This window comes from Podarcis muralis, chromosome 3, assembly GCF_964188315.1.
Source record: "Podarcis muralis chromosome 3, rPodMur119.hap1.1, whole genome shotgun sequence".
In the NCBI taxonomy this organism is placed as follows: Eukaryota; Metazoa; Chordata; class Lepidosauria; order Squamata; family Lacertidae; genus Podarcis; species Podarcis muralis.
The window spans coordinates 33,855,930-33,871,105 of record NC_135657.1 but is presented as its reverse complement, the minus strand read 5'-3'; the positions used below and the strand labels follow the sequence as shown (position 1 = coordinate 33,871,105).

Below are 15,176 nucleotides of genomic sequence, written 5' to 3'. Positions count from 1 at the left end.
TGCCATTGCCAGATCAGAAGCAATCTGGTCCATATCAGGAGGCCCTGAAGTCTTTATCTTAGTAAGTCAGTGGCAGATTTCCTCTGTGTGCAAATGCAATCTTAGTATCTTGTGCATTTAACAAATGGTCCACCTGTTGCCTCCTTTTATCTGCCCAGGTCAAAAAACGCTTCCCTGCGACGCAGCTGGAGCAGCACCACTACGGCCAGCGCTGAGGGGCCCGTCAAGCTTCACGAAGGCTCCCAGGTCCTCCTGAGCAGCTCCAGTGAGATGGGCATCATTCGCTACATTGGGCCCACAGACTTTGCTCCAGGCATCTGGCTTGGCCTGGAACTCCGAAGTGCCAAAGGCAAGAATGACGGCTCCGTGGGTGACAAGCGGTACTTTACTTGCAAGCCAAATTATGGAGTCTTGGTGCGGCCGAGCCGAGTCACTTACCGAGGGATCAACGGTGCAAAACTTGTGGATGATATCTGCTGAAAGCAAACTCCTCTAGCTCTTGAGATGAGGGCATAAGAAATAAAGCACACAAGACAATCCTGCCATCGCCTGCATGAAGTTCTGCCTTACCCAAAGTCCTAAAACTGCATTTGTAGAACACTTGCACAGCTCTAGCCAGATTGGAGTTGCATTATGACTCTTGAGGAATGAAATCTTAATAGCTTCCCCTACAGAACGGTCCTCACCCGAAAGCTGCTTACATACTAAAAAAAACAACTTGGGGTTGAGCAGTCCTGTTATTTGAATAATCTGTTTTTTATCTGGCTCCATGTTGACATGCTTTGCTGCTTTACAAATGATGTTTCCATCCCACATTCTAATGAAGCTGTAAAGTGACTTGAGATCGCTGAGCTTGTTAAACAAGCAGCAGGATTTGTCAACCTGCTAAACAGTCTTCACTTTCTTTGGGGGGAAAATAGCAATAAAGAGGGAGGGAAGTGACAGTATTTAGGGGGAAAATGTTGTGAGACAGGTAGCTTATTATCCAGACAGGTCCTCCAAGCACAAAGCAACCAGTTGAAAAGAGAAAAAAATGTGCTCCTTCCATGCTACATACAGAAGCATCCTGAATAGAAGAAAGGGAAAAAAGAATAAAGCAGCACAAATATTTTCAGGTAAATAGTAAAAGCACTTTTTGTTACAGTATATAGAGATATACTGTATAATGGACATGCGTGTGTCTTTTAAAGGCAGCAGCATGCCAGAAGCACTTTCCAAAAATGCCATTGGAACAAGTATTAATGCACTTTTATTTCTCCTTTCTGAAGAGTTTCCCCACTCAAGTTCTGGAGAAATTATTTTGTTAGTCAAGACTGAAGCCTGTAACACTGCAACGTTTTGCATGCATCAAATGCCCTTCAGCAAAGCTCTCCAGCCAGCAATCAGATTGGCCAACGGGTCATTTTAAGGTGAGGTAGCAGCATTGGGTTTAAGATAATGTGTGCATGGATTTGCACCACCTCCTCCTCTAGGAAACGTGCCCACTCATGGGTAGGTGATGAGGGAGCCTTTCTTCCTTCTGATTTTTGACAGTGTTCTTAACCTTGGCTAAAACACCCTAGTTTAGTCTTCTGGGAGGAGGAGCTTGTAGAAAGCCTATGGGAGATTCCATGATTGTTGCAGGTTCAAGTTTCCCCTTCCTCTAGAACCGTCACCTGGTTGACCTGGAACCTTTAGCTTGCCTTACTATGCCAAGCCACTGCAGGTTGAGTTAGGCCATATGGCAGCTGACCATCTTGCCCACAGGCCACCACTTCCTGGCTCTGGGCAGAACATTTAAGAGAGACCTATATTTCGGTGCTTGAATCCCAAATATCCCATGTGCAATAAGAATTCTGTATCACTGTAGACGCCAACCTTAGGAAAAGCTTGTCACAGTGCTAGGTGTTGAAGCCCTTGCCATTTTTATATAATGTAGTTGCTACATTGTTGCCTAGAAGCATGATGTACCTTGAAATAAAAAAAACCCACTTTTAAAACATGATTATTTTACTGCACTATGCTTCTCTTTAAATAAGTGAGTGATTATAAATTTATAAATTGTATTGTTAAAAAATATATCTTATTTTAATTGTTATGACATATTTTGAACCCTTATTAAATGGATTCAGATAATTTAAAAGCCACAGAAGTCACTAAGTGGCTTCATCCTTGAAAATAAGGGGAAGAATTCAGTGTAGTGTTATGGTAACTGCCTCCCTTGTGCTAACAGCAGTCCTTGCACAGCCTTCCACTAGTGGGACTCATTAGTTGAATCCTGGCCAAGGTATCTTGTCAAATTGCACTCAAAAGTAAAAATACATTCTAGCTGTCTATAAAAGTGTATAGATAATATTTTCAAACATTGCTAGAACCATTTCCCCCTGATCTACATTAAGCACGACGAAGCTGCAACATTGCTTTATAGCTAATGGGTATTTTTAAACTAAGGGCAATGGTTGTAAACTGTGATTATAAACTTGTTCTTAATTAAAAGCCATCTGAAAACTGCAGAAATGGATTTGAGGATCCAGATGTACCTTGATGCACTGAATCTTGCCATGTCTGACATCTGTTTCCTTGGGTGTTTAAATGTATTTTTAAATGAGAGTGCTGTTAATGGTCGTTTGGTTTTAACGATGCCCGTTGCTTTTAAGAAAACTGAGCTATCACTGACCGAGTATCCTTTTTTTGAATCGCTTTCTTATAATGTTAACTTGCACATTATGCATTTAGGATAGAAAGCAGCAGCTGTAATATAACAAAACAGATGTTTTAAACACCTTTTATGTTTGTAATATATTGATGTACTCTACAGACATGCTGATTTTGAACATAAAAATGTTTTGTGCATTCCCTATGTATTGGTCGGATGGTATCTTTCTTTTGCCCTCCTCTTCCTCTAGGGATTGTGACTTACAAGGTAAACATTGGTACCATTGAAAGAAAAAATATTGCACTAATATGAACTGCCTCATTTTTCCTATTTGCTCTTGCAGATCATGTCTGCCCAAACTATCAGCATAAAATCTACATGGCTTCAGTATTAAGAAGGACTGCTTGCAGAATGAGTTCTGCTGTATATTAGAAAGGAAATGAATATACCAGTAGGCCATGCATAGTCACCAAGGGATAAAATGAACTGAATATAGAAAAAGGTAACTACTTTATTAACCCAGTAACCTGGTGCCAGTATAATGTAGGGCTGTTTGTTGACAGGGCCCTCTCAGTGGCAGCTCCCCGTTTGTGGAATGCCATCCCTAGTGAGGTGTGGTCTCCCTGATAATTAACTTTCAGGATGATCTTAAAAACACCCCTGTTCACCCAGGTATTTGATGGGTGAAAGATACTGCTCCTGGCAACCTTGAAAATTATTGCCTGTGAAGCTATGTGGCTTTTAAAATGTTTTTAGATAACAATGTTTTATTTTTGATTGAATTCCTTTACCACTTTGGGGGTTGATGTGCTGGGCTCCTTTATTAGGAAGGGTGGACAGAAATATTAACAAGAAGAGCTTCTCTGGAGTGAAATCCAACTTACCCTAATGATCAGCCAGGCATTAGTGGTGCATTTAGAAGAGCTGTACCTCCCCATCTCAATTAATTGTTCTGCAACCAGTATAGGAAATTTGTCATCTCCGCCAGGTAGCCTGGGTAACTTTCATTCTAGTTCAATGAGAACTTTGCATGACATTGGGAGTCAAAATGGGACTTGAGTTAATCTTGTCGTGCTAAATGATCACTTGCATTTTACCCCCTGGCCAAGCTTAGCAGTTCATGTGCTGAATTAAAAGCCTCCTTGGTTTGGTGAGCCATTGTAGAGAGAATACACAGCCAGGCACATGCTTTCCTTTACAGTCATTTTATTTTGTCTTCATGCCTTTAGCTTCACTACACTTGATTACAATACAAATACGATACAAAATACTTAATGATCATATATTAGCATTTTATCTTGAGAAGGATCCCTGAAACGCATAGGCCCTTGATTTATGAGCAATGTTGCATAAGCTTCTGTACAGATGTGACACACATTCCTAATGACAAAGCCTTGATACAGAAGGAGAGGCTGGGTACAGAAGGTTCAGACATAACTCCGTTGAGACTTCCGTGGGTGAGGTGACGGAGCTGTGAAAGGACATTGAAAAGGTAGTACTTGCTCAAGGTTTAGACGTATCTGGTGGCCTCACCTATATGAGCAGACACATAAAAGGAAAGTCTTGGCATACAGCTGCCGTACCTAGTCATGCACTGAAAAATGACTGGGAAATGCTCCACCAAAACCACTTCATTTTGAACTTCTGCATCCTTATGGGGAAAGGAAACAAGTGTGAGGGACGTTCGATGGTGCTGCACTCCTATGCTCACTTGGAGGCAAGCCTCACAAAAGCTGAGTTGGGAGTTGCTTTTGAGTCCTCCTGCACTGGATTGGGTGAGAAAATGCACTCATTGGCTACTCAAATCAACGGACTGTATTTTGCACTTGAGCATATGGGACTCTTCCCACATTTCTAACGTCACAGGAAGCAGAGTCAATTCTTAGATGAGAGTTGGCCTAAAACCTCTAAGAGAAAATAATTTTCTGACAGGTTTGTGGAGAGTTGTCTTTTGCAGATTCCCCTAAACCATGACGCTTGAAGGAAGTAATGGGCTGTCTTCCAGTCCTCCTCTTTCAGGGTTAGGGTTAGGTGAATGAACCAAACCAAACTTTTTCCTTGCATACCCTTTGATACCTTCTGGGCTAATTCTACCCCCCTGCCCCAATTGCTTTAGGATAAATGACCTTCCTACATTTACTGCCCACAAATAGGGTAAATAACTTTGGGAGGCAGTTTTTGCTCATAGTTTTATTGTCTCAAAAGCTCCATTGTGTCTCCTGGCTAATCTCTGGTGCTATAAAAGGCCAAACACAGACGCTGAAGTGAACATTGCACTGGAATTGCTGAAAGCTCATGATTTTGCTCTCCTGTATAGTCTCTATTAAGATTTTAATGCTGTAGAATCAATGTGAGTCTCTGATCAGGCACTGGGAAATAAAAATACATTTAGAAAGCAGTGATGGTGCTCCAGCTGTTTCATACTCCTTGCTGCCTAACTCATGATAAAGTCATGGAAACGGCTTCTGCCTAGGTGGTGTCGTTTAAGGAGCAAAGCCTGCCTCTGCCAGTGTTTCCATTTATTTCTGGTGATACGGAAACCTCCGTCTGTGCCTCGGCTAACAAAGCATATGTGTTGGTAAGCTTTATCTCACCAAGTATAAATACTACGAGCTATTTTACAGTATTGTGACTGAAATCCTTTATTGCACACCTCTGCTGGGTGTGTAACAGGATTTAGTTTCATTTCCCTAATGAAAGACCCTGGATAAGTAGCTCTGCTGCTGAGAGTTGTGACATGCTACAAATGTGGCGTAGAACCTTCACAAACAAGTAATGCTATAAGACACAGCTCATTCTATGCTTCTAAGGTTGCCATTCATATTCCTCTACTTTGGGTGGTGGTGATGCGGGGGGGGGGGGAGGCCTGTTTTTAAGGAAGCTTTTCATGAGCTTTCCCCCACAACTGCAACACAAAAGGATGCTGTACTGGAGAAGCTCCTGGCTAGTGCTTTTTCTTCCAGGAGTGGGTTGGACTGTGAGGCTCTGCAGTGTGCCTTGATGTTAATCACGCACATGAACCAGCCAATCTGCAGTGGATTGTAATAACAGCACAGGAACGTTTCTAGCAGATGACCATTATTTTAAGCTCAGGTATCTTGCAGCGTGTTAAGTTGTACTTTTTAATTGCCCCTTGGGGTCATCTGAGACATGCTCCCTGCTGTGAGCAAGTGGGACTTTCAGGCACAGCATCCACCAAACTATAATGAACTGAACACTGCCTCTGATTCGGTGAGCAGGCACACTTTTTTCAAATGAAGCATTTTTTATAGCTGCCTTATGAACTCAAGAAAAAATATATAAATACCTTCAGTGGCTGTGACGGCTGGAAGTAGGCCCAATACTTTTATCTGTTTGAGCTGGCTGCACTTCAAAGTTCTTGGTTGTCCCGTGATGGGAGCAAGACACATTACTGTACAATGGGGATCCATGATTAGATTTGTCCAACTGTAATTTGCAGCTAAGGATTCAAGGCCATTCCCCATTGATTTACTGCTCCTCCAGAAAACAAGTATCTGTGGAAAGTGGATCTCTTTTCTCTATCACTCAGGAAGGTCAGATTTCTTCATTTATACATCAATTCCAATTGAATCGATGAGCCTTATGCAGTGCAATCGTGCACAGGATTGCACCTGCATTTATTTAGTAGCTATAAGTTCTTGAGCGAGGCAAGAGACACAAACCAAGCTTCCTCCTCGTTTGCTCTGCTCATGGGAACGAATGTGAGCACGAGGTTTGTATGCCCATATATACAGCTTCCATGGGGGTGATCCATTGCCTCAAAGTGTCAGCGGGGAAACAAGGATTATTAGTGGTCAACTGCAATAGTGGTGTGGTCTCCTAATTTGTAGCACCATGGTTATGCAATAGAATCACAGGCATTACCCTCTCCACTACTGCCTTTCTTTCTGCTGCCTGTGCTCAAGCAAGAGCAATTCTGGGCCCCAGTTCATTGCAGGATATTTTGACAGATTGTTTCAGTTCCGATAGCATGATAAGGTAAGCTGTGAAATATGCTGAAGCATGGATTGATGGTATGTTTGAGTCTGAGAATGCACTGAAGTTGGCAAGTAATTTTTACATCATATGCTCAAGTCCTGATTTTTCTCTGTGTGGATATTGACTCTTGTCAAAACAATGACTTAGAGAGTTGGCTACTGTGGTTGTTCTAAAACCTTCGTTAAAACACACTTGCTTTGGCGCATCTCCTACAGTGCCATGTTCGGCAATGCAATTCTAATACTAAATAAAATCATATCCTTATTCACTGGAAAAAAACGGGAGTCAGCACACACCACGGCAATCGACTACTTTCTGTTTGTCTAAACTCTGCCCCATAGTATTAACTGAAGCATAATAGCGGTGATTTCATTGTTGAACAACCTGATTCTTACCACCTCGATAATCTTATCCTCTAGCGTGTGGCATAACCAACTACAACACGGAGGATAAAGTATTTGACCCTTGGCGTCCCACAACCACAACAGAGAAAAGGGGGAGAGGGCATCACCTTTTCAATCAAACTAAATCACCGACCTTCACCATGCTCCTTAAATTCCTGCAGTTTCCATCTTGTAGACCAAAGGCGTGGAAGCAAATGTGTTTCTGCTACCCTTAAGACTACCACAATGGTTGTGCATGCTTGTGGAAGGGCCATGTTGGAGCTGAGTTACTGTTTGGGTACATGCCCCTTGGGAGTCCACGTTTATCTGATTTTGAATTTCAGCGAGAGTGCAACATTTCCCCCATCCTCTCCTCAAATCTCTGGCAGCAAGAGGGATTTCCCTGACGCTGCATCTGGCAGTACAGGGAAATCCCCAGACATTAAACTCTCTGACAGTGAGTCTTGAAACGGCACATAAACAACAGAGAAGGAAGCAGCGCACAGGGAAGGGCACAGAGAACAACCATGCAGATGACTTTATGCAACTGAGAGTGGGGCCTTGCAGATAATACTGACTGTTGTCCTCGGGTGTTTCGAGTGTGTGTGTAAGGGGTGTGCGCGCTCTGACAAACGGAAGCTTCTTGCAGGTTCGAAAAGCAGAGCTTCCAAGGGTGGCACTTCAGAGCGCATTGGCACATTACAGAAGGGCATCTTGTTCTGCACTCGTGCTTGTTTGGGTGACGCCGATGTTTGCACCAAGGCTTACGAGTCCCACGGGAAGAGAGTCAAAAGGATGGGATGTTTTCCGGGGGCCCTGGTGGGGGGAGTTGGCCTTGTTCCTAAGGGGAGGGCCCTCGCAGCTGCTGGCACAAGGGTGGGGCTGAAGTTTCCAAGGGCAAGCCCTGCTGTTGGTATCCATAGTTAACGTTTCCACAGGGGAAATGGCGGAGCCTGAACAGAGGCACTTCCTTAACGCTGGCTGTCAGCGAAGATGGTTCTAGAAGAAGGGAGGAGCTTGGCAGCCTTCCAGTCACAATGCTGGGCCCCAAAGTACAGTTCCCTTCATGCCCCGGACCTTCCCTCTCAGTTGCCTCTTTCTCCGCCTGTGAAGTGTTTTTGACTATGGGCTTCTCTGAAAACCAGGAGCCGTAGGTCGGGTTCCAGAGGTTGGTAGGCTTGTTTCTGGACCCTCGGCCTTTGTGGAGCTCAGTGGCGGCATTGGACTGAGTGTACGCCATGTTGACATGTCCCCCTTCCAGGGGGGCCTGTGTAGTAGCACAGACTGATGGATCGACACTAGCTGCTTTCACCAGAGCCTTCCCTGTAGCGATGGCTAAGGCCAAGGATGGTGGCGAAGGCAGGAGCTGCTGAACACCTTTTTTCTCTTTCTGCGGCAAGACTAGCAACGGAGGGATTGCTTCGGGGTCTTCAGGGCGGACGGGGACCTTTTCTTCCTCCTCAATGCAGGGGCCATATTCCACTGGCAGAACTGTGTTGATCACATCAGGATCCTACATTAAAAAAACAAGGGATTCAAAACATGCTGCTGCTTTCTTTAACTGCTTGACACTACAGAGTGCTGCTGGAGTAATCTACCATTGCTTCGTGAAAAGATTTTTTCTCTCCTAATGGATGCATGCCCAATCACCCAATAAAATTGACTTTCAGGACAGCTATAAGGAACAACTACTTCCACACAGCGTGCAATTAATTTATGGAATTCACTGCCAGAAAGCAATTTGACAAATCTACAGAGGGCAAGCACATCTATATATCTGTTAGGCCACGTAACCTCCATACTTGGGTAGAGATGGTTGAATCAGTCAGTTTTGGTTTCTCTCAATTTCTCGTTTTTCCAATATTAAGTTCAGCTTGCCACATTTTCAGATCAGTTTGCAGTTTTCTTAAAACCCTCATGAAATTTCACCAGCATTTTACACTCTTTGGGGCAGGAGTCAGCTATTGAGTCCTGTCAACAGCAGCCTTGTGTCTCCTTTCTCCCCCTTTCTTCCTCCCATGTGCCTCCATGCCTCCCAAAAGGGGCTCTGGGGAGGTGGGGAGAACCCCCAGAATAGCGTACAGGGTGAGGAAAGAGGAGGAAAGCAATTGGAAATGCTTTCCATGACAAAATGCTTCTAACAGCAAGCCACTGAATTCCACCCTTGTATGCAATCTTGCCTACATATTTTTGCAAAGCAATTTCCCCGAAAAATCTATGCACTAAAAAACCCAAGAATATATGCATTTTTATTGACATTTTATCCCAGTATATGAATCTTGATGCACATTACTTACCTGGAGAACTACATTACAAAATTCAGAGAAGTGCACATTTAAAAGGATATATGTGTTTCAGTTCTCATATTGTTTGGGAAACTGTGAATTAGGTAGGTTTGCCTTTAAATGTGGACTGAATTGCTCAGTGGCTCCAGTTGCTAGAGGGCCGGTGCAGGAGGGGGCAATTGCCTTCATGCTCTGCTTGTGGTTTCCCATAGGCATCTGGTTAGCCACCATGGAAAAGAGGTAGCTGGACTAGCGGGACTCATGACCTGATCCAGCAAGCCTCTTTGAATGGCCTTATAACAAACCTGCTATTGAATAATATTTGTTATTATGCAGCAGAACACTTAAATGTCTTGCAGATCTGGAGAAAAATGATGACCTCATTCAGACATGTTAGGGTGGGGCAGAATATAAATTTATTGAGAGCAAAATTATTTTTTGCTCCCAGTGGCAGTGGACATCATACTTGGATGGAAACATTTTACAGTTCAACAATTCTGGCATTATTGCATTGATTGCTTTTCTGTTGGCCACTTTGACTTTTGTTTAGGGAAGAAAAGTGGGTTATAAATATTAAATGAGCGCAGTATTTCTTCATGCATCTGATTCTGGGATGTATTCCTTCAATGCAGGGTATTCTAAAGAAGTGTGGATTTACTGGACAGCACTAATGGCCAAGAGATCGGTTTTGAAAGCACTGAAGGCTCTGCTGCCCCTGGATTTGCTGCAATAAATCACAGAGCAGTGTCAGCTGGATGTGCGTAGAAAGGATAGATTAGAAGGATAGGAACAGCACCAGCAGTGAGGATCATGGGGCACTTGCTATTGCCACAACAATGCAGCAGGCGCACAGTTTATTTGGCCACCTGCTGTTGCTGTTGCTCCTTCTCCTTGCTGTTGCTGCCTATTCAGCTATCCTCTAAGTGTGCAGACAGTAACCAGAACGAGGAGGCAGAAGAACACAGCCTCTTCCCCTTGCCTTCCTTGCACTCTCTCCTTCTGGATGATCATGTGGATTGGACCCAGAGGAAGAGGGCAAGCAAATGGGCACTGTAGATCGTGACAAAAAGGAGATGCTGTCCCACCAGTTTGGTCATTGGACCTGCTGGCACGTGGCTTTCCTCTTCCTTTCCCTCTAGTGGGGAAAGAGAGCAAGCAGATGAGCCTGGAGCAGCTAATGCGTGGTTTCTTGCTGCCATGCACTTTGCACAGAGTAGAGCAAGATCCCCTGAGAGCAACGGGACTTGAGATCATTCCACCACTCTCAAAGGGAATTGCACAGGGGAGAGCAAGGACATGTCACCAAGTCCCATGTGCCAGCCTAGCCAGGCTTTGGGTGTCTGGAAGACCCAAAAGGAAATAAAAAAATTATGATCAGAGCAGAAGCCCTCAGGCTCCTTGTAGCAAGGACTGCAGCTTTTGAAATGGATTCATGATCTGATCCAATTCAGAATCTACCTGGATCAAATCAGGTGAGTCTGCTTTGCAATCCAACCTATGGATCCACACACACACACACACACACACACACACACACACACACACACACCATCCCTAATCACCATCACACCCTGCCTCAAGGCAAGTTTTGAAAGGAACACTGGCTTGTTTTCTTGCTGGGCACTTCACACTTGATCCATAATGACTCCCAGATATAGCTTGCATTGCAACTGAATTCACTTCTTCAGGTGGTCTGGGGAAGGGGTTGGGCAAGAGACATTGGAACCAGGTTGTGCTCTGGTTGTCTTGGCTCACCCATTGTTTCTTTTCCATGTGCCCCTTCTGGCATTTCTTAGAAGAAACAGCATAAGATAATTGCCTTGAGAAGTTATAGATACCTGAGTGCAGTATTCAATCCTCTCCAATATTATGGCAAAGTTTGGCCGGTCTTCAGGCTGGTGTTGCCAGCATTGCGTCATTATTCGATACCTGCAATGGGAGCAGAAGACCAAATGGTGAATGGCAGGAGAGTGGGTTAGGATGCTGCCTTATTTATTATACAGAATCAAACCGACTGGTCTAGTAGCTCAGTATTCTCGACACTGACTGACAGCAGCTCTTCAGGGTTTCAAGCAACAGTCCTTTCTGTAGATGGCGGGGCTTGAATCTGCAAGCCCTCTCATGCAAGGCATGCACTCAGCCACTGAGCTATGGCCCTTCCCAGGCTAAGGGACTGAGGCAAACAAGACTAAGTGCTATAGGGCACTCCTGGCCACAGAGGACACTATTGTGAGTTAGCAGTGGGACAGGCATTGCTAAACATAGAATGTCTGAAGCTGGTGTTTTCTCTGTGATTATTTTATCCCACTATCAAATCAAAAGTAACATTGGAGGGAGGGGGCTTAGTTCATAAATAGAGTTCTGATTGTGTCCCTGGGAAGAACATAGCTGAAATTTGGCTGAACTTAGTTCAACCGAGCCACACCAAAAATTGGCTAAAAGTGCTTGAGATGGAGCAGGTTACCTATTAGCTTGTTACTCAAATAATGCCCACCTACATAAGGGGGGAACACAGCAGGGACCTGGATTCATTTCCTGGAAGCATCAGGACACACATTGTTATGTGCATTAAATTTAATTTGAGGCTCTTAGGCCATTTGTAAGAGAAGCGAAGGTGAAGACTCCTGAATTATTACAAGAGGATGAGGAGTCTAAACACGGCATCAGGTGGTAGTTAAAGGTACCCCTGTCCGTACGGGCCAGTCTTGACAGACTCTAGGGTTGTGCGCCCATCTCACTCAAGAGGCCGGGGGCCAGCGCTGTCCGGAGACACTTCTGGGTCACGTGGCCAGCGTGACAAAGCTGCATCTGGCGAGCCAGCGCAGCACACACGGAACGCCGTTTACCTTCCCGCTGGTAAGCGGTCCCTATTTACCTACTTGCACCCGGGGGTGCTTTCGAACTGCTGGGTTGGCAGGCGCTGGGATCGAACAACGGGAGCGCACCCCGCTGCGGGGATTCGAACCGCCGACCTTTTGATCGGCAAGCCCTAGACGCTGAGGCTTTTACCCACAGCGCCACCCGCATCCCTCAGGTGGTAGTTAGTACCCACCAAAATGACAGTGACTGCAAAGTTAAACCATTACAGCTAATGAAAGAATTTATCCTACAGAAAATAGTGAAGCAAATTTTTATGAGGCTAATGGCACCATCCATGAAAAAGAGGGACATATCAGAGGCTTGTGGGGACTTTAGGGTTTGCAGAACTCTCCCACTCTCCAAAACAATCATCAGGGGAAAAAACTGAGAAGCATGGTCAGTGGTTATAGAATGCTGCTGGTTTGTTGTGGGTTGTGGTGTGCAAGATGGAATACTGGGATGGGGGGCGGCAGGATGCAATGGAATGGCACATCCTGCAAAACAACTTGGCTGGCTGGAACTCTGAATATGCTGCTCTACAGCATTTCGTTGCAGGTTCCAGTCGTTATAGCAGATTGGTGAAATATATGATACTGGAAAACAATCTTTGCAGAGTAAACATGATTAGAAGAGATGCCAGAACATGACAAGCTGAACCCATGGAGCAAGCAGATCCTTAAAAGTTTCCTACACAGGGCCGGGGCAGTTTTTGGGTGGATCCATCCTTCCTCCACTTGTTACGAACTCCAAGACCTCCTGGTTACTTTTGCTGGGATAGGGCATATATCCGAGAGAGAATATTTCCCACAGCAACACTCCAAATGACCTGGACACAAAAGAGAAAGAAATATGGTCACAGAAACTGAAAACTACACAGATACACTTGGATTGGGGCCAGTACTGGCAAAAAGCCTGTCATGTGGTACATCCATTCACGACTGATTTTGTTGACTGCGAGATCCTTCTGCAGCATCAGAGTTATTATGCTGTCTCTTCTTTCCACATAGGATCAGAAGTCTCAGGTCACATGAGAAGAGTTTGCAACACGTCGTGATTATTGTCTAAGTACTTCAGTTCCTGGGAAGGGCAATGCTGGCATTAGAAAGGAGTCATTATATGGTGTCCTTCCATATGACTTCTGATGCTACTTAGCACTGCAGATCCTACATGGCTAAATGTAACGTCGGAAGGATCCTTGTGTTTTTGAAGAAAGGACATAGGTTGCTGCAGAAGAAAGGTGGTTGCTACATTTAACCAACTGGCAGCAGGTGGCTTGAAAAATGGATAGAAAATATGGAGCAGGCTCACCAGGTATCCGTTTTGGACGTAAATATCCCTTCCATGAAGGCCTCGGGGGGCATCCACTTGACAGGGAGCATTGCACACCCTCCTTTTCTGTAGTAACTGGCTCTGTTGAGAAAGCAGGGGGAATTTAGAAGATGAAATCAGACATGAGTGCACAATCATGTGACCATGGAGGCTGATCCTCATTGTTCTGGAATTGACTGACTGGGTGAACTTATATGCCACTTCTCCACAACGAGCTATGCTCAAAGTGGCTTACATCAAACATTTAAAACATCTAAACATATGAATTACAGAGTGTGGCAGTAAATTAAAAAATGACTAGCATCCAACAATTTAACAAACACATAATTAATTCAATATTTACAAAAGAATATCTCAACAATCTAGGTTTAAATACAAAGCACAAAACTAGAGTTAACTAACATTAAAGTTTCTGATACTGGTCCTTTCTGCACTCCAAGAAGAAGAAGAAGAAGAAGAAGAAGAAGAAGAAGAAGAAGAAGAAGAAGAGGAGTTTGGATTTGATATCCCGCTTTATCACTACCTGAAGGAGTCTCAAAGCAGCTAACATCCTCCTTTCCCTTCCTCCCCCACAAGAAACACTCTGTGAGGTGAGTGGGGCTGAGAGACTTCAGAGACGTGTGACTGGCCCAAGGTCACCCAGCAGCTGCATGTGGAGGAGCAGGGAATCAAACCTGGTTCACCAGATTACGAGTCTACCGCACTTAACCACTACACCACACTGGCCTGGCTTAAATACAGTTCAGAGGGCAGGAATTTTCTCACCAGGCTAAATGACATACAGTTGGCTCTCATATCCTTTCTCCAGAGGAGGCTGGCAACAACAAAAGGCAGTCTATCCCAGCCTCCTGGAAGCACCAGGTGCTGATGCAGGGCTGTTTGGGGTAAGGTGATCCCACAAGTAAACTGATTCCCACCCCATTGGCTGTTTTTAAAAAGACAGTGCTCCCCCCCCCCCCAAAAAAAAATGTTTAGAGGTACTCTCATTTTCCTACTCATATTGAAATACTGTGGCTCAATGAGGCCAAGCTTAGATTCACAAAATGTTTAGGGGTATGCGTACCCCTGTGTCCCCCCAGAAAAGAGCACTGTAAAAAGGTATGAACTGTTCAAACCTTATGCCACATTTTTACTATAGCAAATAATGTTCTTAAACAGCTAAGTTAAGTAAAAGGCCAAAGGGTAAGTCATCTGTCAAAACTGTTGAGTGGCCCTTCATTGCGTCATGTGATGAAGCAGTTCTCCAGCCTGACATTAGAGGGCACTGTGAGTGTTGCCTTTCGGATGAGATGTAAGCAGAAGTCCTGACCACACACACAGCCATTAAAGTCTTCCTGGCACTTTCTGTAACTGCAGAATCATTAATCCCAACCGCCCTGGATAAATTCCAGGTTGGGTAATTACATTTTCCTGACCTTTCCCCCTCTTTTATATGCTGTAAACTAGAGAGATTTACTAATGACGCTGACATAGAGACTGAAAGTGACGGGGTCAACACCAAGGAGTATAAAGCAGAACACAAGAGTGGAGGGGGGGAAAGGGAGACATGGGAGCGTGGCTGAGGATGCATTCACAACAGAATGCAGGATGATGGACTCTGAACGTGAATGGCGGAAGTTGGGGTTAGTCCCCAGTGTCACAGCAAATGCTAATACTGTCTGTAAGTTAGGATCTGGAAACATTACA

At 44.5% G+C, this 15,176-nt stretch overlaps 2 protein-coding genes across 3 annotated transcripts in view; one reads left to right on the top strand and one right to left on the bottom strand.

Moving 5' to 3' along the window:
* The window catches only part of CLIP4 (CAP-Gly domain containing linker protein family member 4), a 37,732-nt gene extending 34,893 nt beyond the window's left edge, over nt 1–2,839 (top strand). Inside the window, exons 16-17 of one of the 2 annotated variants that reach the window (XR_003706026.2) lie at nt 159–1,115; nt 1,269–2,839. Coding sequence is in view for 1 of the 2 variants with exons in the window: in XM_028724461.2 (XP_028580294.1) it covers nt 159–480 (322 nt within the window). In the remaining variant the exon portion in view is untranslated. Of the gene's footprint in view, nt 1–158 lie in introns of both variants that reach the window. The other variant, XM_028724461.2, reaches the window with a different exon arrangement.
* A 2,862-nt stretch (nt 2,840–5,701) lies between these two features.
* The window catches only part of ALK (ALK receptor tyrosine kinase), a 559,106-nt gene continuing 549,631 nt past the window's right edge, over nt 5,702–15,176 (bottom strand). The window contains exons 26-29 of the mRNA XM_028724462.2: nt 13,470–13,571; nt 12,853–12,987; nt 11,141–11,231; nt 5,702–8,530 (exon numbers count right to left, since the gene is read on the bottom strand). Of these exons, the coding sequence (XP_028580295.2) occupies nt 7,859–8,530; nt 11,141–11,231; nt 12,853–12,987; nt 13,470–13,571 (1,000 nt within the window). The 3' untranslated portion in view covers nt 5,702–7,858. The remainder of the gene's footprint in view (nt 8,531–11,140; nt 11,232–12,852; nt 12,988–13,469; nt 13,572–15,176) is intronic.